Below are 27,408 nucleotides of genomic sequence, written 5' to 3' on the forward strand. Positions count from 1 at the left end.
CAATAGCCCTGCCGACCTCACCTCCTTCCTTAGTGCACTTTTCCACCAAGATTTCTGTAGCTTCTCATGTTTTTCATTTAACGATTCCCTTCCAGAGAAGACTTTTTCCTGTATCGTTATTTCCAAGAGCTTTCTGTCTGATTTGTTTTCTATTTTCAGTACTCAACGAAGCAGAAAAACAATGTTAGTCTTCGGTGGCCAGGGAAAATAACAGAAGTTTGCAAAGGTGGTCTCCAGATGATACGGCCCCCGCCGAAGCAATTGCACCGTTCTGCGTTTCCCCCGACAAGGAAGAAAATCTCCAACAGCAGCGGGCTGGCAAGTGCAGGTAAGCTGCCTTCACTGAATGTGCTAAGAAATCACCAGCACAAACACGTTCCAGCTTTGGCAGTATTTAAGCAATGGCTATTACTGCTCCAGGGAGGAAATAATTAAAGCCATTTCTTGACTCTGACAGTTTGATACCGGTGGTTTTCAATAGCAAATTACCAACATCTGTACAGTGAAATTCAGCTACTGCAGCGATTATTCAGCGGGGCTAACCACAGAGGTGCTAGGACTTTTTCATTTTCTAGACGTCCCCTAGTTAGATGTGACCTACAGTTGAGACCTAAACTACACATGATGGCAAACTAGGTCTCTTGCGTTAGAAATGTAAATGAAACCATATGGAAAGCTTAATATTCTGTGAAAAACTCAGTGGCAAATGCATCAAAGACAGAAAATGAAAGACTGGAAAGACATCTGAATGGGTTTCTTAATTATGTAACAATTTCAAGTTTCCAGAGCAATTCAGCAGTAAAATTTATACAATTCATTGAATTCCACAAAAATGATGGCTTTTCCTTCCCACATACTGCAATAACTGTTTTACACAGTAAACACAAAGAGAGTCTGACTGTACAAGCTGAAAACTCACATCTAGGGCCCATAGCAAGCAACACTGCACTGCAAATTTTGTTGCTGGTTAAAGAAAAGGGTAGCAAAAAAGTTCAACAATCTACAATATCTCTAATCCTTCTTTTTAAACACTAACTAGAAAAGATAAGAAAAATCTGAGCAGAAAAGAGAGAATTGGTCTTGGATTGATAATAAAAATAGGGCCTTATTATTCCACTGCTTATGTTGTAACTAAGGGTCTGTCAGGGTTTGATGTTATAATCCACTTTGGTCAAGGATTTACTGAAGTATAAAATTTTAGTTTAGTTTGTAAATTGACAGTCTGTCTTCAGCTCCGTTTCACTGTTATTTAAGCTTCAGGGCCCCATCAAGGCATAGTACAATTGCTGTAAAAAGATGCAGTCATTTTAAATTAGAGCTTCAAACTTCAGAAATCTTTTGGGTGGCCTGGCGGGGGATAAAAATAACTTGTACACCCATAACTGAGAGGCTTTAAAATGTCACTGGAATTTCTGGTTACTTTGGCTGAGTAGTGGCAGCAGGACAGACGCAACAAAAAACATGCTGATTTCTAAGATAACAAAGTAATGAACACCTCATTTGCAAATATTTGATCCATGTTAATGTAAAGATAGAAGTATAATCCCTTGCAAAATTACCAGCCTGCCTGTTGAGAATTGCTCTACACGGCGGATCGTCCTGGGTCCGCAGCTGGGTGGAACCCGCACTAATCCTGCCTCCAGCTTCTTCACTGCCAAGGAAGGAGAAGAAAATGATTATCGTGCGTCAACCTCTTCTTGCCGTGTAGTTACCAATGCACTGGCACGTAAGGGCAGATCCCTGGCTTTAGGAGATTTGCGATAGAGGTTTTATACAAACTGGGCAGTGCGGGCTAACAGACAATTAAGAAGGAGTTGCTTTGCATGACTCTGCAACCTGAACTGAGCCAAAAATGTTACATGACTGAATGAACAATTTGTTTTTACATCTTTATTTCCTCTTTTAACATTTCCACATAAATACTATTTATAATAAGTAATAAATTTGGACTTCTGCTGCAAAATAAGCACATGGAGTTTGTTAAATTGGAGAAACACGTATGTTGTAAGCACAAAGTGTAGAGAGAGAGCGTATAAAATACAATTTTCTTTCATTTCAGTTGTGTTAGAACCACAGGAAACCAAACAGTAGTAAACTTTTAATGCTGCTGATAGGTTACAGTCTTTATGGCGCTAATCAACTAACTAGGCTGTGGCAAAACTCACCTATAGACACTGGACAACTAAACCCTTATTTCCCTTTAGAGAAAAGTGCTTAAACTCCTAGGAAATCTGAGCAAGTTACTCAGTTACATCAATTTAATTTAGATATTGATATGCAAGTGCCAATCAACCTAATAATGCATTTAATCAATTCTAGACAGTTATAGTTTGAAATTGATAAGGAAGAGAGCATCTCATTGTAATTATGCATTATTGTAACTATATTACAGCAATTTTCAGTCCTCATTCCAAGCAGAGTATTGTGCAGGTTATGGTCAGACTTAACCAGTATCCATCATGCAAGTCCTCCTTCTAAATCTCAGGAAAAAGTAGGTCGCTACGTTTTTGTGGTAGTACAAGATCCAAGTGCTGTGAAGAGAAATTAAATGCAAACTAAGTAGACTGGGAACTATTTGTACTGTTTTGAAAAGGAAGGGAAACTGCTCTATACACAGTCAGGTGTACATCAAGTTGAAGAAACTAGGTGAGTATTTCTTTATGCTCTTAATCCTCATTTGACGTGAATGTGGACAGAGCAAATCTAGATATTATATTCACATCAGTAGCACCCTAAGACATCGTGGTGACTTACGGCAGTGAGACCCATATGAATCAATATTGATTGGCCGCTTACTTGAAGGCTACTTAATTAAGAGTAATACGATGGCACAGCTTCCAGGCAAATCCGCAGTGCCTTGATTTACGTGCGGGTTTGGGGGAAAGGGGTACGATTAAAGTGTAACAGTTACCTTTATTTTGCAATTGAGACTTTTCTCATGTAAGGTTATATTAAGTGTTTAAAAAGAGAAACTGAATGAGTGTAATAAATAAACAAACTAAAAGGACTGTTCCGTCAGGATCTAGGCTGTTTGAGAGGACTTTTGGCTTCTTACCAGGATACCTATCTCGTTGCATATCGGGGTCATCCCAGAGCATCCAGCGTGTTAATGATTAAAGATTACTTCCTTGTAACTAGGGTTGGAGTGAGCATAAGTTGCATCACTTGTTTTGTCATGTTGGTCTTTTGTTTTGTGTTTCTGCTGAATGTATTTAGTTTTACAAACATATCGAATTGTAGCAATTTATTTACAGTACCTCAAGTTGGGGAAATCCGCCAAGTTAATTTGAAGTGTATTTTTTCCTCGGAATCTACATAATCCACTCCTTATTTTTACCTACCTCTTGATGCCTAGGGAGCAGGGATTCACTTTTTATTGGGTTGGTTTAGGCAACAATTTGTGCTATATGTGGCAGCCTTGTGTATTGTGTATGTTTGTTTGACCAGAGCCATGTGCAAGTTGCAGAGCAGAGAATCCAACCCACTGTGTCACTAACAAAACCCTGGGGCTTTGCACCTCCATATTTTTCTGTTTCTTAACGGCCAGTGAAGAGGGAAAGTAAGAGAATTCTCACAGAGTGAATGCCGTAAGGAATTGTTTCTCATCTGCTCATATTTACACAAAAATAAATATAGAGAATTATGCCTTTAAAAGTTCAAGTCTTTGAATGGAGGTTCGTGCTTAGCAGGCATAAGTCAAGAAGTCACTTGCAACAGAACTGGGTTTGTTTTTTATCATCTCTTGCAATATCCTGAATCTCTGCTAGCTATTGCAAACAGTTTGGTGAGCAAGCAGATGAGATGTCAAAGGACAAAGTATCACTCTTGAAGGAGAAAGTCTTGGACGTCGCTAAAATAAAGGCAAGACGTAGTAGAGAAAAGTGTGATTTAGGCAGTGAATTGATTTTTTGGGATAACATTTCTCCCAAAACAAGAACAAACCTTAGAAAATATTATTTTACATCTGATGCTAGAAGAAACCAAGCTTTTTTCATCTCCTCATTGTACTAAATGATAATTTGTGTTTCCTGACCATTATGAATAAAGTCAGATAACTCCACCGTAGAATTTTAATGATATGATAATCTTTTAATTAAAGTCATGATCTTGCCTGAAATCATCCACTCCATTCTGGATTTTTTTTTTTTTGTTCAGGTGTATTAATTTCTAAAGACTGGCAGGCATGAGCTGTCCATATTCAAAATACTGAAATTTGAAGGTTTTGAAGCTTAGAAGCTGCAGAACTTGCTGCTTTTGAAGTATTTTGTTTTGGACTTTGGTCAGGAGTCTGAAAAATTATGCCTTGTTTCTTGAGTCATCTGTATGGGATATTAAGTTCTCCCAACAAACGTGTTTTTAAGAGTTCTTAAGAATGAAAAATATTTTACTGAATACAGACAGTACTCTTCACAAAACTCTTGGAAGTACTTGCTTACTCTTTCTTACATGTTTGTCATCAGCGTTACGATTCTTTGAGGGACGGTGTCTCAGACCTGACATTTCAGGAAAGACCATCAGGTCTCAGGTTTCATCCAGTCCGTCACTCCAGCAACGGCAGAGCAAAGACCCTTTCTGGTCCTGGCCATGGTTCGTGCACAGTGGTATTAATTCTTTCTCTGGGATTGCTTTAGTGACTATGACAATAGAAATGTGATGTTTATTCATGTATATGAAGACAGAGGAAGAACAGTTGTAACACAAACCTTCAAAGATGAGTATATGTTACTCTGCTGCTTGGTGTTAGTGCTGGAAGAGTGCATGTCCATGCTCTAGCAAACATTTGCATGTAGACTTAACTGGGCAGAAGCCCCCAGACTTTTGTGAGGGCTAAAACATTGCTGTCTTGGGATCTAGCGTTAACACAGACGATACAAATAAACTGTAGTACTTACTGGCACGTTTCCCTGTCCTATTAAAAAAGAAAATTATATAAAGTAATATTTCTCTGCACTGCCATCTAGTGAAGTTATTACACTGTGTAAAGGCTTTGATACTCTCAGTTGAGCATTATCATAGCTAACTATATCTCAGTAGCACACGGGACTTTGAGCAGAAAATAGAGTTTCGATGCAGAGTAGCTAATATTGATCCTTAGAGTAATAGCAAATAGTACAAAATAAATGTGGTATAATAAATTTAATCAGAGATTTCTAACAATAGTTATGATGATAGAGATACTCAAAAGGCTTTATGCATGTTAACAGAACCGCAGAAGTGATTGGGAACACTGAGATTCAGAACACACAGTTTTTAATAAAGCAAGGACCAAATCTCTGCAGGCTGGTGGAATGGTTTAAATTCAGAAAGTACACAGTTGTGGTTTTTGGTTGTGGTGGTGGGTTTTTTTTTTCTTCAGAAAGTACACAGGTTACCTAGGGATGAAACCAATATAAGTTAAAAAATAAAAATGTAAATCTTGTTGGAAATTTATGGTTTCTGTTTTGTGAACCACCCTGAAAGACTTTTAAGTTTTACGTGAAGTTATTGTCTGTTTTCACTGAAGGCTCCCAGAACATCACAGAAAGTTTATTCTCGCATAGCATATCCCTTCGCTAAGGTCTGAAAGGGACCTCAGGTCATCTGGGCATTGCCCTGCCTCAAATCAAGCTCATAACCAATAAACTATTACTCCCTTCTTCATTTTCAGGTATTTGTCAGAATGTTGTCACGCAGCCCCTCAGTTTTCTCTAGCTGGAGAAGCTATAGTTCACTTCATCCTTTCAAATAAGTCTCTGATCATTCCTGATCCACCTCTCTCTGTGCGTCATTTATTGGTCCGCATCTTCTGCTTCAAGTCCACAGAGTAATGCTCACCAAAATCCTCACAGATGCTCTTTGGCCTAGAACTTGAATGACACTTTTAAAAACAAGCTTTTGAGATTTTTCAATAAACCCAGGTCGTGTTGGGCAAAACACACCCTGGGTATGCTCTGATGGTTTTACTGCTTCCTCTGCTAGGATGGGCGCCTAACTGGCTTATCCTATGAGCACGTTATACCTCTCCATTTCTGTTCAGCTCAATAAGATTGATTTTATTTAAAGATCCTTGACTATTTTTGTAACGTACAAGTAGGTCAACCCATCTTTCCCTGATAGTGGAGATAGCTAAAATAGGACATACCGCTCTGAAACCATTACTGTCTTCATGTATCATTTAGTGAGCAAAATCTCTCTCTTAATACTCTTGTGAAAGTCATCTTAAAATCAGAAGCTGTTCCCAACACAAGAGACTAAAATTAATTTAAGCTGAAAAAAGACATAATATTAACATGGTTAGAAGAAGGGAAAATCAAGACGAGTGATAACCAGATCCCTTTGTGGCTGAAAGCTGTGTTTCCATTGCTGGAGCTGAGCACTATCTCCACTCTGATTCATTTCCTGGATTACCATTTCGGTTTTGCAGGCGCGATGAAAATGCACTACTTAATCTAATCTGTACGTTTCTCTATGTAGCTTTAATAGCAGCACGGTGGTTTGTTTATCTATTTTTTAATTTTGTTCTACCAAACTTATTTTCCACAAAATCTACTAGGGAACATTTACTGGCAAACTTTGTGTGTATCCTTCAGCCCTAACGGATTAAATATTATCTTAAAACAGAAGTGAAAGATGAGTTTATATTTTAACTTGGAGTTAACTGCTGAAGTCTGTGCTTCCAGGCAGGAACTGGAGATGTATGGACTTGCTGTATTTGCTAAAGTTGTGGAAAGGAAGTGAAGCAAACCGGTCATCTGGCGAATAAAAGGCAAGTGCAGGGTGGAATAAGTTTCTGGTTATTATTTATTTTGGAGGAAACTTTTTTTTTAAAGTCTTCCATTGAATCATGTCATAAAGTAGAAATGATAGAACAAAATTTCTTAAATTTGTTTGCTAAAAAGTTTGGGAAATTCAGGAGACTTTGAAAAATCTGATGCTTGTAGTTTTGAATGAGCTTGCTATACTCAGTAATTGGAGCCATATTTAAAGAAAAGAAAAACTCTTTCTTTACTTTTCTGAAGAAAGGCTAAATAGGATTGAGTTGCAACCACTACCCCCCTGAGCCAAGCCAAGTGACCCGAGAGGAGTTGTTTTACCTGCCTCTTGAGACAATGAATAACTAAATAATCTTAAATCACACAGTCTGCCCAGGCACATTTACAGCATGCCAGGGTAGCCAGACAATGACCATGTTGCTCATTATCAGTAAGCAGACAGTTTGGTTCATTGGCAACTTCAGTACCTATCTTTTGCTGAATAACATTTAATTTCCAGCCAAATTGCATTTAAGCTTCTTTGTTCAAGGAGTTCCCTTCCTGAGTTAGAAGCAATGACATTCGAGCACTTGATTGTATATTGCCATAATACTTACACTTCATTTTTCTTGGAAAACTGCAGCTCTGAGCAGAAAACTTCATTTTTGAAGTGCATGATCTTTATTTACAGTTTCATCCAGTGTTGCAAGTGAATGGCATGTAGACAACCCACAGTGTGGTTCCTCAGCAGCCCTATTATCAATAAACGACTAAGAAAGTACATTAGATATCGAGCACATCAAGAGGAAGAAAGAAATTGAATTACTATGGTGTTGCATGGTTCGCATTGTTTTCTCAACCAGAGTTTTAATTCCTTGTTTTGAAGTTGCCCAGTAAGGTTTTAGTATTAAAAAGTTCTCTTTTGTTCTTTCCATGATTGTTTATGTTGGACCTCACGTACTCCAAGCTCTTTTTTTATTTCCTCAAGAAACATCGGAGCTTGTGAACAATCCTACAGCTGATAAAGCAATGTGAATTGCCTTTATGTCTCAGGCTAAAAAGCAGCGTGGCAGACTAAATGGCATGCTGTCTTTGAAAAGTAACAAAAAACAAAACTCCGCGAGTGCAAAGCCACTTGTTCTTCACTCTTAGAATAAGCCGCTTGATGGATAGGTAGCTATAGAAGAAGGATGAATACCAGACATTTTATCGAGACACAGGAAAGATTAAGATTGATTACATACCCTAGTTTTGCATAGTGCTTCTTCTACGCATGATATTAAATCCAGACTGTAGAACAAAGGTAAAATATTGGTGGGTGTGCTGAATATGGCTTTGTGCTGACTCTAATGCTGTCTTCTTTTCATTGCATTACTGTTTTTATTTCCATATTGTAAAAATGCTCTGTTGAAAAGATGAATCGAGCTGGTCAGGTATATGAATGTTCAGCTATGCAGAATTACTGCAGTTGGATTTTATAAAGCAATACTACAGTTGCTCATTCTGCCAGTAAGTTGAATAGTGTTCTATTGCCACAAAAAAAAAAAAAGGGACATCAAGAATAATCTTTAAATAATTTCTCGATGAAAAATATATGGATTTTACTTCTAGCTTCCAGCAACATACAGTATCTGAAGAAATGGCTTGTTTTCAGTCAAACTTTTCTAAGGATGTATCAAAACAGTTTTTTGTTGTTTGATTTGTTTTTTGTTGTTTGGGGTTTTTTTTGTTAGAAGTTATTCCGGCTGGTATATCCTCTCTTCCTGCTTTCCAGTAGAGCAGTAATTGTATTCTACTTTGTGTATAGCGTCGCCAATACACGTACAAATGGATGCCTATTAAAAAAATGTAGGGAGAAGGGAGAAAGATGTAAGTTACAAACTGAAGTTGATCCTATCACATAAGAACAGTGTCCGACCCATGATCCACCTCGCCCAAACCCCTGTATCCTAAACCCTCCGAGACGGAATACTGAGGAAGAATGTAGGTATATATAAGCAAATAGTGCCATTTCCCCTGAATTCTGTTCTGGCATCTGTTGCTATGTGGCTTAGCATCTTCCTGAGCCAGAGGTGGTGCAGGCTTGATCCAACTCTTGATGAATTTCTCTTCCCGCTTCCTCTCTGAATCCAAGGAAACTTTTGGCATTCTAGTCCTGACTCTGTAACAACCTCTCTACACCTGACTTCAGTGGGTTGCAATCCAGGGCAATTTTGGGGGTCCTGCCCCTGCTGAAGTTGACTGACTATCCCCTGACTGAGGACTCTAAGCTTGCTTCCACGTGCATAGTTTGTATCTGGAGTAGATACAAACTCAAGGAGCCTGGGTCTTCTGAAGGAATGGCATAAAAGCAAAGACTTCTAGGGAAACTTATTTGCGGTCTAGACTCTCTTGGTGGACTTAAAAGTAATGTCATAAGGATCACTTCATATTTATAGAGAAAAGCAGAACTTGTCGGCAATATATTGTTGTGCAAATGTATTTACAGTTTGCATTTTCTTTCCATTTACTGAAAGAGTAAGATATTAAGTAAATTTTTTTAAAAAAAAACAAACAAAACAAATGAGTGTTTTTTCCAGGAAGAAGTCATAGAGATATTGCTAATAAGGGCAGATTCCTTTGATGTCGGGCCTCACGCTGCATAAACTTCATGGACCCATCATTAGTTCTTGTCATCTCTTAGGGTCTTTTGGCTTGGGGCCGAACAATTGATATAGTAGAGAGCTTCCAGCTAAAATAACAGCCTCTGCATCTTTATCTTCCCATCCATCAGATTATTGGTGGAAGATAGGGCTAATTTGTCACTCTACCCACAAAGTTTGATAAATGGCTTAATTAGATTTTTTTTTTTTTTTTAAGAAATCATATTTCTTGAGAACTAGAGGTTGGGAAAACAATGGCTAAGGACTGAATTAGAAAAGGAAAATATTTTTTCTTTGGTAAAGATCAGAGGAAACAACCATTATGCAAGCATGAGAAGTGGAAAGAGTACAGTTGGTTGGAAGGACTTTCAAGGAAAAAAAAAACCCCAAACCGCCCTAACACACAAGTGTTTTGTGAGTCATGCAGTTACCCAAAGACTGTGCACAGACCGTATCTCTATAGAAACATCAACCTGCCGAGTGCCATTTTAAATATGCTGCCCCCCAAATCGGAGCGCACATAAGCCTTTGTGTTTAGACCTCTAAAATAGATAACACAGCACCATTTTACCTAGAAGAACATCTATATATACAATTAACTACCTCTGTTGAATGCTTTTTAAATATTCCAGCGTGTCATCTATAGTGAAGGGAACGGTGCTTTCCAGGAGGTTCCTGAGGTTAGTGCCTACGCCAGTCAAAGTGACGACTTTGCTTCAGATCTCATTCTTCAGTTTGGGGATGAAAGAGGGCCGGTCCAAGGTCATGGGCAATTCTCTCGATGGGTCAAGGACTGAGCAAGTTCAGACCACAGTTTTCAAATGTTCCTACCCAGAACGTTCTAAAGGTAAAAGGATATTTGCATTTTCTCCTTTTTGTAAGGTCATTTCATGGCGTATGAATCAAAAACCTATGTAGATTAAAATCAGTGGGTTTGATGCTTTTTGAACTTGTAGCCAGAAAAAAGGGAGAGAGAAGCCAAGTAAAGTTGTGCTCTCAACTGCTGTTTCAACCACCAAGTTTGGATAATTATCCCTTCACTTTGCATGTATAATTATGACATGTATGCACATGTATTCACACATGTGGATGGGTCTGCGACAGCTGGTAAATCTTAGCAAGTTAGATACGTCTGGACTTTGTGTTTCTAATCATCTTTTTATGTAAGTATTCCATTTGGGTCACTGAGGAAATATATTTCTCCTTTCTCTGGTCTGCCATAAATTAACAAGGCAACAGACAAACTGCATCCTCCTTTTTTTTTTTGATAAACTGTCCAGAAATTGGATGTAATTCAGAAATAATTTTAAAACTCCTTAACCTCTAGGCAGAAACTTATTTTAGTAAGGAAAAGACAGATATTTTTCAATTAAAAAGATTTAGAATCCCTTTCACTGTAGTACACTAATCTGAAATGACACTGAGGGGTAATAGGCCTGGTATTAGTGCTTCCCCAAGGAAATGTCTTATCTTTTGCACTAAATTAACTGTGTCTTTCTCACACATCCTAAAACTGTCAGTTTGGGCATTCTGTGTAAAGGAACTTCTTCTGATTTAAAGTTTCTGAGAAAAGAGGCAAAACAAATATGTTTAAACAATAATGACCTCATATGCCCCAGTCTCTGCAACCCTTTCTGAAGTGGACAGCCATTAACATTAAATCATTAACACTCCTGGAAAGGTCACAGGGGCGGGTTGTGGGAGTAGCCTCCATGTGGGTCAAATCCTGGAGGCGTTACATGTGTAAAGGCACAGGGGCAAATGCCCGGATGAAGTGACCATGAATCAGGATAACATAGAGCTCTGCGTAAGGGCACCAACTAAAGAAAGTTTTGCTGATCAGCCTCCAGGCAACCACTACGGTTACAGCCAGAAGTGACTGCAGGTTACTGATCTCTCCTGACTCCTCGGTGGCCTCTCTGAGACCAAATAATTGCAATGCAAATACTACATTGGAAGCATTCTCGATCTCTTCACGCCAACATCACCAAAATGGGACCTTGGTGACCCAGTGCCAACAAGCACTGGCATGCTCCTGGCACGGCTTGCGAAGTGTGATGGTGCAACCCCACTGCTCATTGCCATTTCAAGAGTAAGAGCTCCTTGCAAGCCACGTCGGGAGAACGAGCTCTTGAAATGGGGGGGGCAGACACTTGACGTGGAGTTTGATACCTTCCCTGCACCAGTTTGCAATCTGAGATGTGTAGTAAGTCATCAGAAGCCTTGCCTGGACTACTCTTGCTTGCCCTTCATTGTTGCTTTCGCTTGGGACTGTGGCAGGAGGGCCACGCTGACCTCCAGCTCCAAAAAAAAAAAAAAGCCTCGTGCTATTTTGTGTCACCCTGTTGTTGACATCAGTTGCAAAGTGCGCTCTTATTAGTGTTTGTAGGTAACAGCTTCAGGTTGGGGCTTGTTGTAACTATGGGACATCTTTAATATATTAGAGGAAAAGTGCTGTAAAAAAGCAGCTTATGACCATTTGATATTCCTGGCTATAATTTATTTCTTTGTGCAATTTTTTAACTATTTTCTGTTAGAAAATCAAGACCTGTACCCTGCAAATATTTTCCACCTCAGGGAGCGATTTGACACACCCTGACTCACATGAACAGTGTAATGGTCATTGCTGGACCAGCTGTTACAAGTGAAGCTATTCATGCGCAGGTTTACAGGATCTGGTCCCAAGATATTAACTGCCCATATCACTAGTGAACTGAAGATAAATTGTGCCTGCAGCTTCAGATCTTCACTAGGAAACCTGATTTATCTAATTGCAGAATCTAAAAGTTCAACAAAGTGGCTACACATTGGGACATGAAAAGTGCATTTACAGGATTATTTTTTGCATTGAAGGGAAAAGAAATCAAACATTTTCTTCTATATAAAGAAATGACTTAGACACGAGGCAAAAAGGGAGTATGTCAATCCCTGTGTTGTTGATTTGCTATTTTCAAGTAAGTGAATATATGCAATATGTTTTACTATATTTTAAAAGTAAGAACTGTCAGAAATAAAACTCGCTAAGTCTAGAGTAATTCTTTTTGATTTAGAGCCAGTTATGGATATTAATATTTTAAATTAATCCAATATGTTTTGAATTGCTCTGCCACTTAGTTTACTTGGAAAGTAAAACCATTTGTTACAAAACAGCTAGACCAGTTTTAAGTCAAACCAGTGTAGAAGAACATGTAAAACTAATGGTGCACTTCAGAGCATTAAAAAAGAAACTTCTGGACTATGTAAATGACAATTATTTCAACTTGCTTGCATTAGAAACCAAACCCAAAACTCTACAGGTACTTTGAAAAGAACAATAATTCTCCACACTTTCACCTTATGATTTGCTATAAAAAAAATTTAAAGGAAACTCAAGGGTCAGAGGATGAGATTTCAACGGATAGCGAGCATCCTGGAGAACTGGCAAGAGTGGATTTGAACTAACTGGAAGTTCTGCAGCCAAGTCTTGTAAATCCAGGCATATCTACAGTTTTTAGTCTGCCTAAATTTGTTATGGTATGGCACAGAAGCAAGCATATTCCGTATTAGTAAATCAGTGGTACAGGATGGAGAGTAGAGCTAATGGAAGCCCTGATCATGAAGTGGACACATAGACTGGTAGAAAGCTTCAGACATTTCCAGTATCACAGCTTTGCTGTGTTGTAGGACTAGAAATGATCGGTAGCTGGAAGCAGTCTTTGATGTCTCATATGAACATGCAGTAGTTAGTCTTATATGACCATGACACCTAACCTTCGCGTGGTCAGTGATCTTGCAAGGAGTTGGTTGATTTAATGATTGGATGGTTCTCAAGCATTTAGGGAGATGAATTTGGTTTCTTCAAGTTGTCAGGTGTCCTCTTTTTTTTTTTTTTTTTTTCTTTAGTTTACTATACATAGAATAGGGTCAGGGTTTTTTTTTTTTTACAGGTACATTTAATACCATTCGCAAAATGATTGTAAAGCTGCCATCAATTTGCTTGTTTATACATATGGTCTTAAAACTTTAGAAGAACCTGTTACATGTGAGTAGAGATGAATAGCTCGTAACCTGTTAAAATTACTGTACAGAAGTCATATGTAGCAGCCTGTCCTAAGACATGAAATGAAGCATACTTTTATTATATCTTTACTGTAAGGTGAAATAGTGAGTTTTATTCAAACCAAATTCGTTATTTTTTTATTCAGAGCCTGAGCGTGAATCCGTAGTCTTAAGGTCTTCATAAAATGCTTGGAAAATTGACTTTTGAGTAAGGGTTTTCAAAATGATGCCTTCATTTTTATCCAGTTGACAAGTTTAGACTGAACAGAGGACAAACAGAAGCAAGGGGGCAGATTTATTGAAGCATAAAAGCCTGCACAAATGGATCCCAGGTGGAGTTCAGTCATGAGTAAAGACTTCAGGATTTGGTCATAGTGATGACCTGCAGATTGCTTAGCTATAGACCAAGTTCACTTCTGGAAAGAGTAGGTGGAATCTATCATAGTAATAACCTTTTCCTTGAAATGAAGAAAATTGCCAACTTCCCACATTCTCGGAGCACAATAATCTTTGAATAGCAATGTTAGTTCTGGGGAGCTCTAGGGATGGGATTTGTCAGATAAATGGGAATTTTGGTTAAGTAAATGTGTATTATTAATGGCTTGATCATTTGGGCGATAGCTATTTTCAGAGGGGAGAAAAATAACACAATTAGGAAAGTGCTTCACTGTCTCTCTAATGAGTTTAATAGTGACAGATCTCCTAGTTCCCCTGGTATAGTATACCAGCTGACATAATCTCTGCTTGAAGTTTTGGTCCATTATGTGCTACTATGAATTAACTTAATTACGTTTTCTTTTCAATACAGATTTCGGTTGCTCCTGGCCTCACTAAGAAGGTAAAAGGGAATCACATTGATGACTAGATATAAAACCAAGAGCAAGGGCGTAAAGCAGAGGATATGTATGTACTCCAAATGGTTTATATATGTTTGCTTTGATCTTTAAATGTAAACCTAATGCTTATCACAAGTTAATAATTGCTTACCAGAACCAGATTTGCCTTTCACTGTAGCATCAAACTTGAGGTAATGATAGCAGCATGAAAAATAGCTTCTAAGTTGTTAATGCTTTGGACTCTTTTGGCTTTTCTTTGCCTGTAGAACCAGAAATGAATGTATTATCCTTTCAAATTGCTTTGATACATTTCATTCCCTTCAGGATTAAACACTTCTGAACATTTTTATGCCTCACTGAGCTCTTTCAAACAAACATAAATTAATTCTTTAGCTCAAAATTTATACTCATGAGACCTATTTCCCCTTGCCTCTAGCATTATTCTAGTCCTGTTTGTTTGTGCAAAGTGATCATAATGTTACTCTTCTGATGTCTTACATACCTGCTTTGTGCACTTTGAGGGGTACACGCATGGCACTGAGTGGTGGGAAACAAGACTCAGAGTTTGATTCTGCAGTGTCCTGTGGGGGCAAGTTGGATGGTTAGGTGTCAAACATCAATTTTGGATGCAAACCCAGGACACTTTTGTGCTTTTTCTGAGTACAAATGCAAGCTTAACCACTAGGTCATAGCTGCTCTGTGATTGAGCGTGTCTCCGCTGAATTCAGTCTAAGCTGAACACACATATAGAGAAGAGTTTGCACCTCATAAATACTTATACACAAATATTTGCAAAATCATTACTGGCACAACATGACTCGGCTCCCTTGAAATAATTGAGCCACCTGATTTACACCACTAATTTTTGTTCACTGTGCTGTAAACACCTGGGAGCTGACCCTGTTTGCAAGAACGTGAGATAGAAAACAGAAATGTTGGTTTTTTTCTGCAGGAAAGGTACCCCACTGAAAATAATACCAAACTTAAAACACTACATATCTCTACCAGAGTGCTGCAGTTCCACACAGCCAAGTTTTCGTTTGGTTTTACGGACATGCTAGGTACCACTCGACTTTGCTGCTGTGTGTTTTCCTTTATGTTCATGTGGACAGTGCTGATCTGGTTAGAGACAACGGCATGTGCCGCTGGTCATCCACGTGTGCTGCGAGTGGCCGCTACCATCCCAATGTGTGGTGGGAATCCTTTGGTTTAACTTGTTTGCTCGTGTGTAGCCTCCAGGCAGGGGCTGCAGAGAAGTGTATGGTGAGGAGCCGAGGGGGACGATGTCTGCTGCTCAGGCTGGCACTGCTCTGCGGGGCAGCTTCTGGCGGGGACCTGGGTTGTCCAGGCTGTCTTTAGAGGGGACCTGAAAAAGCTGAGCGTGTCTTCATTGCACGCTAACTAGGCCTCCTGTGAGCTGACCCAAGTAGATGGGGGGAAGCCATTGAATCCGGTGTGGGAGAAGGCGATTTTACAGGTCAACATGGACACCGCTGATCAGGTTTTGAGTGGCTCCCCAGTGGTGACCTCCATTTCTAGCTCCTTGGAACGACAGCTTAACCAGCCGTGATCCTTTTGGTTGTCTGGCCCTCAGCCTTGGCAAAATGATTTTCTAAGGTGGCTGAGGTAAAAAAGTAAGAATTTTGTGAACAGCTGAGGTTTTATATTATGAGAATTTGCTGTGAGATGGCTTATCTGAAACCATTCTGTATTTTTCCTGTTTGCTTTTCTAACAGCCTGCTGTATCTGTACTGTATATTTACACAAGGAAACATCCCAATAAACAGTTCATGTACAGTATTCAATATTTGTATAGGAGCTTAGAGGAGGTAATTAGCTGACAGAGTGCACGAAGGTGATACAGACTTGATAGAAGGTGAATTCTTGTCCCAGCAAATCTTTGTAAAGAAATCAGTGCTCAGGAAGAAGGAAGAAATGATCCATCCCTGCTCAGACAGAGCCTGAAGCACCTTTACAGTAGTTCAATAATTCATCTTTTCACATTTAATCTTAAGTTATATGTCCTAGTGATGTAGCAGTACTTGAATGAGATGGCACACCATATAATGTGAAAAATAAAATCAAGTGAATGACAAGAAAAACACACTTTGTGCTTCAGATTATGACTATTTTAGAATTAACAAGACATTAAAACAGGCTATCTGCTTTTTCCTTCATGTGTGTGGTATGTCATATAAACGGACTATGAATTCTCTGGTTCAGGAACAAAGCTTTATATATGACATCATACAGTTCTGAAGTACGGAGGGGTACAAAACCAATCTACAGTGACATACATCCAATTTGTCTTTTACTTTGCATTTGACCTGATATTTGGCTGCTAAACAGTCATCCTGTAATTGGACTTAGAAAATTACACTCTCATTTCCTTTAGTGACAGGGAAACTGCTAAAGGAAGTCTCTGCCATACTCAGTTTAATTTAGATGATCATCCAAACACACAGATGTTTATTCAAATCTCCTCTAGCAAAGGAAGTGGGACTCTTCCAATCACACTGCTGTGACATTTCCAGTACTCTGGACAGGGCAGGATCCATGCAAAAACGCTCTCCCTTGCGCTGAAGGATTGCTACACTGCTGGGATTAACTCAGCTCCACTAAGGAGTGAAAAAATGAGGAAAAACGTTTGAAAAAAATATATTTGCAGGCTACTTTAAAAGTGGCTTATTTTGTGGTTAAAATGTTTACGTTCTCTGCTATTCTATTCAAATTGATATACGTATTTCTAACTTGCATGTTGTATTTTTGCATATTATGGATCTGGTTAAATCTGGAAGCAGATAAATTCCAAAGGAAGTTAGACAGAGGTGACCCATCATATTAAACTCTAGTGCTTTGATATACTGGCTTCCTATTAGGTTTCATGTAGCAAGCCTAGAATTTGCCAGTGGCATTATGTTTATACTTAAGAGTTATTCCCTGCCATTGGTGCATTTTTACTAGTTATAAATTCAATCATATTCCTGTCACATCTATTATCAACTGAATGCATTATATATTAAAGATCGACCTCCTAAACCTTTCCAGGTAAAATCCAAACAAACAAAACAAACTAAGAGCAAGTAAACATACTTTGAATAGCAGTAGTCTTATAGTAACTTAATTCTGTTGATTTCAGAATTATACATTTGGTATCATAAGCAAAGGGTTACTGCCATTTTTCCCAAATATATCTATTTACTTTTAGTGTGTATGTCGTCCTTAATTTTTCTATGGTATTTGCACAACCCTCTTGAATTTTTTTCAAGATTATAAAATAGTTAACATACAAACTTCACTTTTGCATTATGCATACAGACTGCGGAGAAAGCACTGTGGTTGTAAACTGAAGAGGCACTTAATCTAATATCTATTCTAATATTTAATCTTAGAGGAGAGATCAATCTAAACAAAAAACTAACCACGTTTTAAAAGTTGAGCAAAAGCAAAACTTACAGTTAAGAACAAACAAGCTGTGAAAGCTCCATATCTAAAATAGTTTAAGTGTCCTTTAAGAAACTTTGGCCCAATGCCAACATACATCCACCCCCATATTATAACTGTATTTTGGAAAAAAAACCCACCACCATTTGGGAGCTATATTTCCTCAGGTAATGTTGGTAAAGCACATAAAATTCCTCCTGTTTAAGCCAATGTAAGCTTATGAAATCTGTACGCTTCTATGAAGCATTTATAAAAATGTGATGGTGTTGGACTCTGTCTGCAAAAGCCTTTCTGTGGTGAATGCCAGAAGGAGTACCATGTACAGGACATTTTTTGTAATATTGACGAAAATGGAAAAAACAAGCTCAGCCCAATTTGTGCTCCAGGCTTGGACTGTGAACACTGACGAACTCTCTCAGCTGCGTCCCGCTGTGGAGGACGGAGAGTTCAAGAAGTGCACAGTCTATCAATGGCTCCTGTGTCCCTCTTACTGCCCTCATACATGCCTGTCCCACAGTCATCTTCCTAACTCTTGTGTGTGGTAAGGAGTGATAAAATTTTAGTTTAACAGAGAAAACTGAGTTTCAATTATACCAGCGCTTTCCTTCCCGGTGGTGGAGGAGGCACCACCAAGGAGTGAGCCGTTCCACCCACAGCTCAGATTTCTCTTTCTTTTCCTCTCTCTCCCTACTGAAAGTAGAGGGAGACGGGGTGGTAGGTTAAACCAGGCGCTACTCTTTTATATGGTAAAATTAGGAAAAATGAATCTACCTTAACTGACTTCCCCAGCAAGACATGTAATGGTTAGCTGGGGCAGTGATTAATTAATCCATCTGCTGGTATCCTAATTACAGATAGCGTAATAGCGGGGTTTGTCTCGGTGTATGAGTTTGGAGGAAAAAGCCAAAGAAAATGAAGTTCAGTTGACCCAAACAAGAAGTTTTTTGTGTTTGGTTGGTTATTTTTTTCAACTGGTTAAAAATTCAATGTGTTCTGAGTGTCCTGGAATATTTTTCTCAACCAAAGTCTAACTTGTGAAAACTATAAATTGTTCAGCTCTTTCTATCTTCTAATGGTTTAATTTAGTTCAGTTCCAGCTTGCAAATAATTTCCTCTCTAGAGTTGTTTTCTTTATGCAAAAGAAATCCTTTAGGCCAGAATTAAAACACCCTCCCTCAGAATTGCTTCTCTTGTGGGCAGTGGCACCATTTGTGCAAAAGTAGTAATGAATGCTTATATGATCTTGACTTTAGAACTAGCAATATCTCACACTGATAAAGTGCCTTGAGAAAACAATAGGATAGGCTGGCACATGTACAATAACATATTGAATTAATATAGCCAGGATAAATACCTAAAAATGCCACTATGTATTAAATGAATGTATCAACAGTGAATCACTGCAATTCCCACCTCCTTGAATTTCAGGAAGGAACCTCCATTTTCCTGAAGGGCCTCTCTCTTAATACTGGGGCAACTGAGATTGATAAATAAGCAAGCAAAACCACAAGTCCAATGGTGCCAGGCTCCGGTCTGAATCTACTGTATGTGACTGCAACAGCCCCAAACAGCCAGCAGGCAATTACTGTTCGCAACGGCAAGGCATCTCCAGGGTGCGAGGTCTGCTGTGATCGTTTATCAGCTCTATGTTGAAAAATTCATCGCTGTAACTGAAATTCATATTTTGTTTTGCTTCCCTAAAATGCAGGATCAGCCTTTAATGTGGGGGTAGCAGCACCCCTCCCCACCAGAACTTTACAAAGCTCTCTAAAATCTTTCTTCGCCATTTTGTCTTAATAATAACATGCACAGAGCACATAATACAAGGAAGGTTACTTCTGTCATACAACGAAGTTAACGAAAAACCTCATACAAAATTCTTACAGCATGTAACAAGTTTCCATTCGTATAAACACATACATATTTGCTGTTCTTTACAAATGCTGAAACATGTAGCACGGTAACATACGCTGACTACTCATGCACCTGAGCAGCAGACTTCCCCAGGGATTTTGCTGATTATCCCCACCAGCACGGACATGGGGGAGCGGTACATTGGGCCGAGCATGAAAAGGGCTGTGTTGGAGAACGTAACAAGGTCTGTTACGAGGAAATGGCCGTTTTCACTAACATACCACAGCAGGAGGAATACCCCGCTCCGCTTTTGTACAACCTGGTGCTCTTAAACCCACATTGTATTATGTACATCCACACATATATAACTGCTGCAAGATTTTATGTTGGGTTTCCAAGCTTTAGAGGACAAGAACCTAGTATGCGTATTGCAAAGTCCACATGGAGTTTGTTTGAGGGTGCTGTGATCTATACAAACCAGAGAGGTTTTGTAGTTAAAACAAAATTAAATTTTAACTATCTTTTTTTACAGAATGGACTTTCATCTTACTGCTGAAATTACTAGCTGGGCCGCTAGCACACAGCCACTGAGGAACAGAAATTCCTTAGGTCTCTGCTGGTGCTTCATTTACATCTAGCCTAACAGGCAGAATGGAGTCTGGCCTGCAAAGTTATCGTTATAATGTCAATATAAATATAACTACACTTTCTCCAGCAATAGAATTAGTGCCACTAGGAAACAAAATCATTTCTGGTTTGTCCTACTGCATTTGTATGAGCTTGGGGTCTAACTGGCAACCAGGGAAATCTGGCCTTTGTGCTCAAATAATGTAATGCTATGCTTTCCATTTCAAGATGAAATTACTACTACTGGGACTTATGCCATAGGAAAAGAATTTTTGTCGCTAAATCTTTTCGTTGTTCAGACTGCTTTGTCTCACCACATAAAGGCAGTTATTTACGTGACTTCCCATACATAGATATACAGCTAGAGGTATGTGTATATGTGTGTGTTGGTTTGGGATGTCTTTTTAGAGAAGTTAGTGTGAAAGGCATTATGATGATGTGACTCATGATGAGTGCAATTTTTATGGAAAAGATGATGAGCCTCCTGGTACCTATTCCCTGTATCCCTGAGCACACTTATTTTCTAAGACTCTGGAGGTGGACAAGGGATCTCAGCTGACAGCTCACCAATTTTCACCCGCTCTGACATAACTTTCTAAACAGCTCGGAATACAAACTGCTCCGTCTCCGCTGGGAGCACTGAGTAGTGAGCCCCAGGATGCTGCTGCCTACGTCTCCTTATTTGGGGACCCAGGCTGGGTGTGCTACAGATTTCCTGGCAGGCTGTGTGCCCATGTGTTTCCTGGTGAAAACAAGGACTGGGGATAGGAAAGGGAAAGGGCTTGCTTAACTGTAGACTTGTGTTCTCTGTTTTAGTGTACAAGTCGATTAGGAAATAAATGAATCACTGCAGATTCCTGTAGCGTTTCTTGTGTATCAGGAGATTTGCTTTCCCCTTAGTATCACAGAAAATATGGTATTAGCTTAAAGTGATGGTGAAGAGCTAATTCTCCCTGTTTAAAATTGTACCTCCTGTGCCAATATTGTAATGGACTAAACTGTTCTCAAGAATCTTCTCAAATGAGATAAAATCAACAAACTGAAGCCAATTTTCCTTACATGTAGTCATAAGCCTCTTTCAGTATAATTTCAGTCTGAAATTGTACTAAGTGATAAGTATTTCAGCCGCTGCTTTAGCATTGCCCAACTGCAGTGATGTAGAGCAAAGCCTTGCCTGCATTTTGACGAAAGCAAGGGAAAATTTGTGCTCAGCCTTGCCTGGCAGGCCGGATTCTAAGTGCAAATGACGCCCGTGTACTGCCCTTATTTACTGATACGGGTACAAATAGCGTGAGGGTAGGTTGGCATTTTAGTTCAGATCACAAGTGCTTCTGAAGCAATTGTCTTCCTACTTACTGTGCTTTTTCTTGCACCGCAGGTCAGAGCATATGAACCAGACTTTTGGACGAAACCAACATCAGAAAGGCACTCCAGGAAGACGATTCTTGTGCTCCAGCCAGTCTGCACATGGATCAGACTGAAAAACCTAACCATGCGTACAATATGGATGTGGGGTCCTCATTACCAACTGCAGATCTGCTCCCGTTCGGCTCTTTAGCTTTTTAATGTAGGCACAACCATCTCATGCCCAGAATCCATCAGCAGGTAAAAAATTATTATTGCATTACAGACTGTTGGTTTTACTACTAAAGTCGTTTCAAATTAGCACTGGAAACCCTAAAATAGTCTAATGCTTATCCCAAATGAATTATTCTCATGATTTAAACTCAGGGCTTTCAAATCCCTAGCACAGGTTTGTTTTTTTTTTTTTTTCCTCTTCAGCCAAAGAAGCAACTCTGCTTTTGAGACTCTGCCAGCATATGCATGCTAAAAAAAAAAAAAAAAAAAAATCTCTTTTCCACTATGACTTACATGCCAAATGTGCTTATTTGCTCCTAGGTAGAATGAATCTTGGCTTTAATTACTTTAATAGTAATTACACGCTTTTAATCTATGGTTCAGTGATTTATTAGTTACAGCTGCAGTGGGTAAAATACACATAGGCTAGGGGAAACACATCCCTTTGTAGATGGCCGCTGTAGGTCCTTCTTAAATCCTACCAAGCCTTATGATTTAAGGCCTAAGTAGTTTATGGGCTTTGAACAAATGAACACATTTCAGTCTTTAAGGCCATCATTGCCATCTCCTTATTAGGTACATAGCACTCCCACTGTTACTCTTACCACTTCAGATGTAAAAACAACCCCAAAAGCTTGATTGTAAAGCTCAAAAAACTTGGCAGAGAAAACTTAAGATCACATACTTTCAGACAGGATTTTGTTCAAAAATTCTGTATTGTTTTTAATTTTCCTATTTTCTTCTTGTTTTTCTGTCATTTCTATGAAATTGCAAGTGGGTCAGATTCCTGAAGTCAGGATAGGATAAATTAATTTACAAACTTTCTAGGTATCTGGATTTAAAGTTTTAGTTGGACTTATTTCTAGTATGTAAAAATCTTACACTTGTATCGCTCTTCCCTTCTGAACATCTGAAAATGACAGCATTAAAGAATTAGTCCCCAGAGCATTATTATCCCCTTCCAACTGAAGGGGTACAAAGAGGCTTGCTGACTTCTTCAATACACTGTGGTAAAGCTGGGAAAGGAACCCAGATGTCCTGGTTCCTCATCCTGTCCCTGAACCACAAACCACACGTCCTTGCCTTATTAGCGACAATCACAGCACATGAAAACAGACTATTTATATCTGAATATTTCATCTGTTCTCACTCATTATTCCCTAACTCACCAATGTAATTATGTTGGCAAGGCCACGATATCTTTTTCCCAGTAAGCGCAAACAGATTGTTAGGTTTTCTGCTGAGATACAAGCTGCAGCAGAGCCCCCAAATAACTAAGATCCAAAGGACTGTGTTTTCATTGAAACGTCCTTGGTAATGCAGCAATGGGAGAGAAGATTTCTTAACATCTTCCTCAGTTGACTCTGACAGCTGTATTAAATGTGCTGATCGAGAAAGGTTAACACTGTAAAGAATATAGACCCAGAATGAGTTAAGCCAAAGAAGGCGGAAAAAAACCCAACAAACCCCAATAAAAAGGGGCTATGGAGAGTTCTGTTTTTCAGTCAGTTCAATTCCTGCTCAGTATTCCCTGAGACAGTGCAGGGGATGAGCCTACCCCTTCTGCGAATCCCCAGTGGGATAGCCCCCATCCTGCAGGAAGTTCCCTGCTCAGAACCTCAAAGGTCAGGTGAGTGTGCAAAACGCATTAGGAGGTGGCTACGGGCAGGGCTCTCAGGGGTGCTGGAGGTTTCGGCCGGGTGTCACAGCTCAATTCCCATCGCTCCCGTACCACTGGGAACGCTATGACCGCACATCTGGAGGGAACTTGCAGCGGAAAGGCTCAGAAGCCTGCAAACGAGAAACAGGATCGCTGCAAAGTGCAGGACTAGTGATAATGGGATTGAAATGAGCAGGGTAAAAAAAGCCGATAGCTTTAGCTGAGTTTCTGCTTTTTAAAGCAAATGGCTAGCCATTTGGTATCTGATAAGCTGGGTGTTTCTTTTACACAAACAAGGGGGAAAATGGAGGAGGCTATAAGAGCAAAAGCTCGTGGCAGTTGAAGGTGTTCAACTGGATTCGTAATGAGAAGAACAAATTGATTAAGGTAAGCTAACAGAAACGCATTTTTTACACATCAATCCAAACCTAGTAAATTGTATTAGTTTGGGAGGTTTGTTGTAAGGCTGTAGCCAGATCTATTTTAAGTCCTTTTCAAACACGCTATTCCTAATACTGTGTAAAAGTTGATCAAGCAATATTTAACAGTCCTGAGTTTGCATAGCAAGCAACTTTGGATAGAAAATTAAGAAGATTTGGGCAAAATGCATCTGAGATGCGCATTTCATAAATATTGTTACAATTTGTCTAAGTGCTTACATATTCTCTGATTAGCAAAAATCATGCTTCCATATATAGGAAATAATGACGCATCCTGGGCAAAACATAAAAGTCTTGGAGAATTTTGCTACTGAAGTCAGTGACACCACATTTCACTCCATATAAGGGCAAGGACCTCTCAGCTCTTGACACTGCTTGGGCTTCCTCATCCTGGGACTGAAGTGGCAGCTACAATCTGTCTCCCAGATGCAGACATCTTAACATTGTATTATATATATGCCATGTGTAAGTCCTTTTTATTTTTCAGCGACATGCAGAAGCATGGTTGCGTTTGTTGGTATGTAGACAACACGTACACTAGTTCTTCTCAATAGGATACTGGGGTTTATTGCCATAAAACTTCAGGTTACTAATTCCAAGCAGACTCAGAGCAAAGGCTGAGAGTACAATATTGATTCACAATGGTCGGGTTTCAAAAATGATCACCAATTAACGGGAACGTTTTGGCTGCAATTTTTAGACTGCTGACCACGCACTCCCAAATGTAACCTTAAAAAATTTCCCCAGCAGTGGAACACAAGCAGTTGTATTTGAGAACATTGGAGGGAGAAGGCAGCTAAAGAGCACTATATTTTGATCTGTTACTAGTCAGAAACACTCCACTGTGCATGTGCTTGTGTTTTTTTCTTGCCCAGTATTAGGCGACTCGGTACGGCCCCAGTACAATCCTGAAGCCCTCCGTTGTTTAACGCCGCAAGTGAAATGGGCACCATAACCTCTGCATGGCCCTGGAGCTGCATAGGAATTATTTCCTGCTCTCTGCAAAGGAAGATGCCTTCAGATTTTGTTAAATGATAACAAATAAGGAAAAGGAGGCCTCCCCTAGTTCTAGCAATCCTATCCCTCCCACTGGGCTTTCCTAGAGGTGGCAGAGTTGAAACTCCCAGGTTTTATTTTCAGAACATGGTCGTTTCTCATTTTGATATTTTAAAGTAAACAATTCTTGGTTCCCATGTATTATTCAAGTAGGGAGAAGTGGGTATCCAGTGCATACATAATCAAACATCCAGCCTGCGCCAGACAACCTTCTCAAATCACTTGAGAAATTTCCCTATTGCTATTGTTATCATTCTCCATTCACTTCCGCCAATTATTTAACACTTCAAACATGTTTACCCCACAGCTGTGGGGTGAGGCAAGCAAGAGCTGTGTTCCTTCAAGCTCCCTTGGACAGTGCTTGCCCACAGGAGAGGAGAGGTAGCTGCACAGATGTTGCTGGTATCATGTTAATACAGAAATAACCTGTTGAAAGTAGATTTGTTTTCAAACCTTTCAGTGAGAAAATATCAGTTTCAGAGAGAGGAATTAATGATTTTTAACCTGCCTATCATGCTCTTTCATTGCCGGCATTTAAAATTGTTATTGGTGTTTCAAAGCTGTACGTAGTAATGTTGAGGATATTTTTGTTACTGCCAAAACATTTACATGAAACTGCTATTCAGATCAAATTATCTTGAAACTGCAAAGCGTGCGTGGATTCCAAATTATTCGACTTGGAGAGATTGTTGCATATTGAAATTACACAGCAGAAACCAGCAAAACACCACCATTGCTTCAGATTCATAAAATGGTAAAAATAGCTCTGAAAAGAATTCTCCTTAAATGCATTACTATAACAGACACAGGATTTCACTCTATTTAAACAAGTATTTCTCTACTGGAAAAACATATCTTTTCACTCTTTCTGGCAGACTGGTTGGTTCTGACTATTGTTTCCGCAACACTTTAAACATGAACAGCACTCCCCAAAGAGAACAGTGGCATGGAAGGGATGGAAACTAAAGCACAGAGGTAAAGAGCCTTGGCTGTTTGTGGAATGACAGACTGAATATGTAAATTCAAAAGGTGCAGTAAGCCGTCAGAGCTGGTCAGTGCTGGTATGATCCTATTAACTGCTCTCTTTTATGTCTTTATATCTCACATTTATCTTTCAGCAACACACGAGTTACGGAAAAGACTCAAAAAATATCACCAAAAAGAGGACTGGGCAATACTGTGAATGTCAAGTCTTTGATGAACCATCATTCAAGGTATTTCAATGTGTTTTGCATTGCATGATATTCTGAATAGCGTTACTGCTGCTTTTCAATAAGAATTCTGTGTTGCAAAGAAAGAATAGTATGGCCACATTAAAGACATCCCAAAGAATACAGTGGTTCCCTAAAATAACCATAAGGGTAATTTTCCAAGAATCACAGGAAGGGCTGTCTAATTTGGCAACAGAGGTCAGGGGTCATGTCTCTTTGGCAGAGAGGGGACAGACAGATGAAAACACTATATGCAGACAAAACTTAAAGTGAGAAAACCAGAAACTTCTAACTCTGCTATCAGGAAAGAGTTGACAGAAAAAAGTGAGGGCTGTAGAAAGAGCTCACCTGTGAGGAATATTGAGTATGGCACTGGAGCGGGGTCCTTTGCCCTTTCGGTCACTGATAATTGGAGATTGACATCTAACATTTGTGTGCTTTTTTCGTGCAAGTTTGTAGTTGATTTGTTCTTATTCCTTCCATGAAATATCCTGAAAGGCAACGAGAAATCAATAGGATAAGACAGGTTCCCCAGATGTTGTGAGGTGTTAGTCTCTAACAAGAAATATGTGCTCTTTCAATACGGTAAGTTTTATCATGGCATAAAATCGTAGTGATTTCAGAATCAACTTGATAAAAGAATATTCTGCACTGGTGAGTGTCCCATGTATAAGAAGAGTCGCAGATAAGGCATCCTGTCGAGAACAATCTGATATGCTTCTCTGGGAAAGGGAAAAGAAATTAAAGAATTAACCACATTGGGAGGAATGAAATACTAGCGATTTCTCTTCAGAGGCTTTGCTTTTTCCACTTTTTCTTCTAATATACATGCAATGGCAGCTATGTAAGTAGAATAGGAAGATGACTGTCCATGAACATACACAGTGCACACATTTCAAAACAATCTATAATACCTACTCTCCATCGCATTCAGAAAAAGTGTTTTTTCCTTAACAGAACTAAGGATTAAGTTTTGCACGTCTTGGAGGAGGAAAAAAAACCACTGCCCCTTCAGTTTCACAAAATCAGACCAATTATTATGTTATTAGCGATTCAATTCTTTCTCCAGACTTAGCAGACAGAAGTAATGAGTGATGGTACAAACCAGAGGACAGCATGGCCTTGGCTTTTTAAAATTAATACAAATTTCTTTTAATAAAATCCTTCTGTCATGCAAGTTGGACAAAAATTCTTGCAAAGCCATGATTTTGATGAGAAATGGGCCAAAGCTGAAATAGCAAACCAGAGACTAGCTTGTAACCTGGAATTTCCTTCCTAACTTTTTAATTCA

General features: G+C 39.2%; 1 protein-coding gene across 1 annotated transcript in view; it reads left to right on the forward strand.

The window, feature by feature from the left end:
- MAD2L1 (MAD2 mitotic arrest deficient-like 1 (yeast)) overlaps positions 1–27,408 on the forward strand; it is a 166,630-nt gene that overhangs the window by 13,473 nt on the left and 125,749 nt on the right. The window contains exon 5 of the mRNA XM_009887900.1: positions 160–328. Coding sequence (XP_009886202.1) covers positions 160–328 — 169 coding nt within the window. The remainder of the gene's footprint in view (positions 1–159; positions 329–27,408) is intronic.

Source organism: Charadrius vociferus, unplaced genomic scaffold (assembly GCF_000708025.1).
Source record: "Charadrius vociferus isolate BGI_N301 unplaced genomic scaffold, ASM70802v2 scaffold806, whole genome shotgun sequence".
Taxonomy (NCBI): Eukaryota; Metazoa; Chordata; class Aves; order Charadriiformes; family Charadriidae; genus Charadrius; species Charadrius vociferus.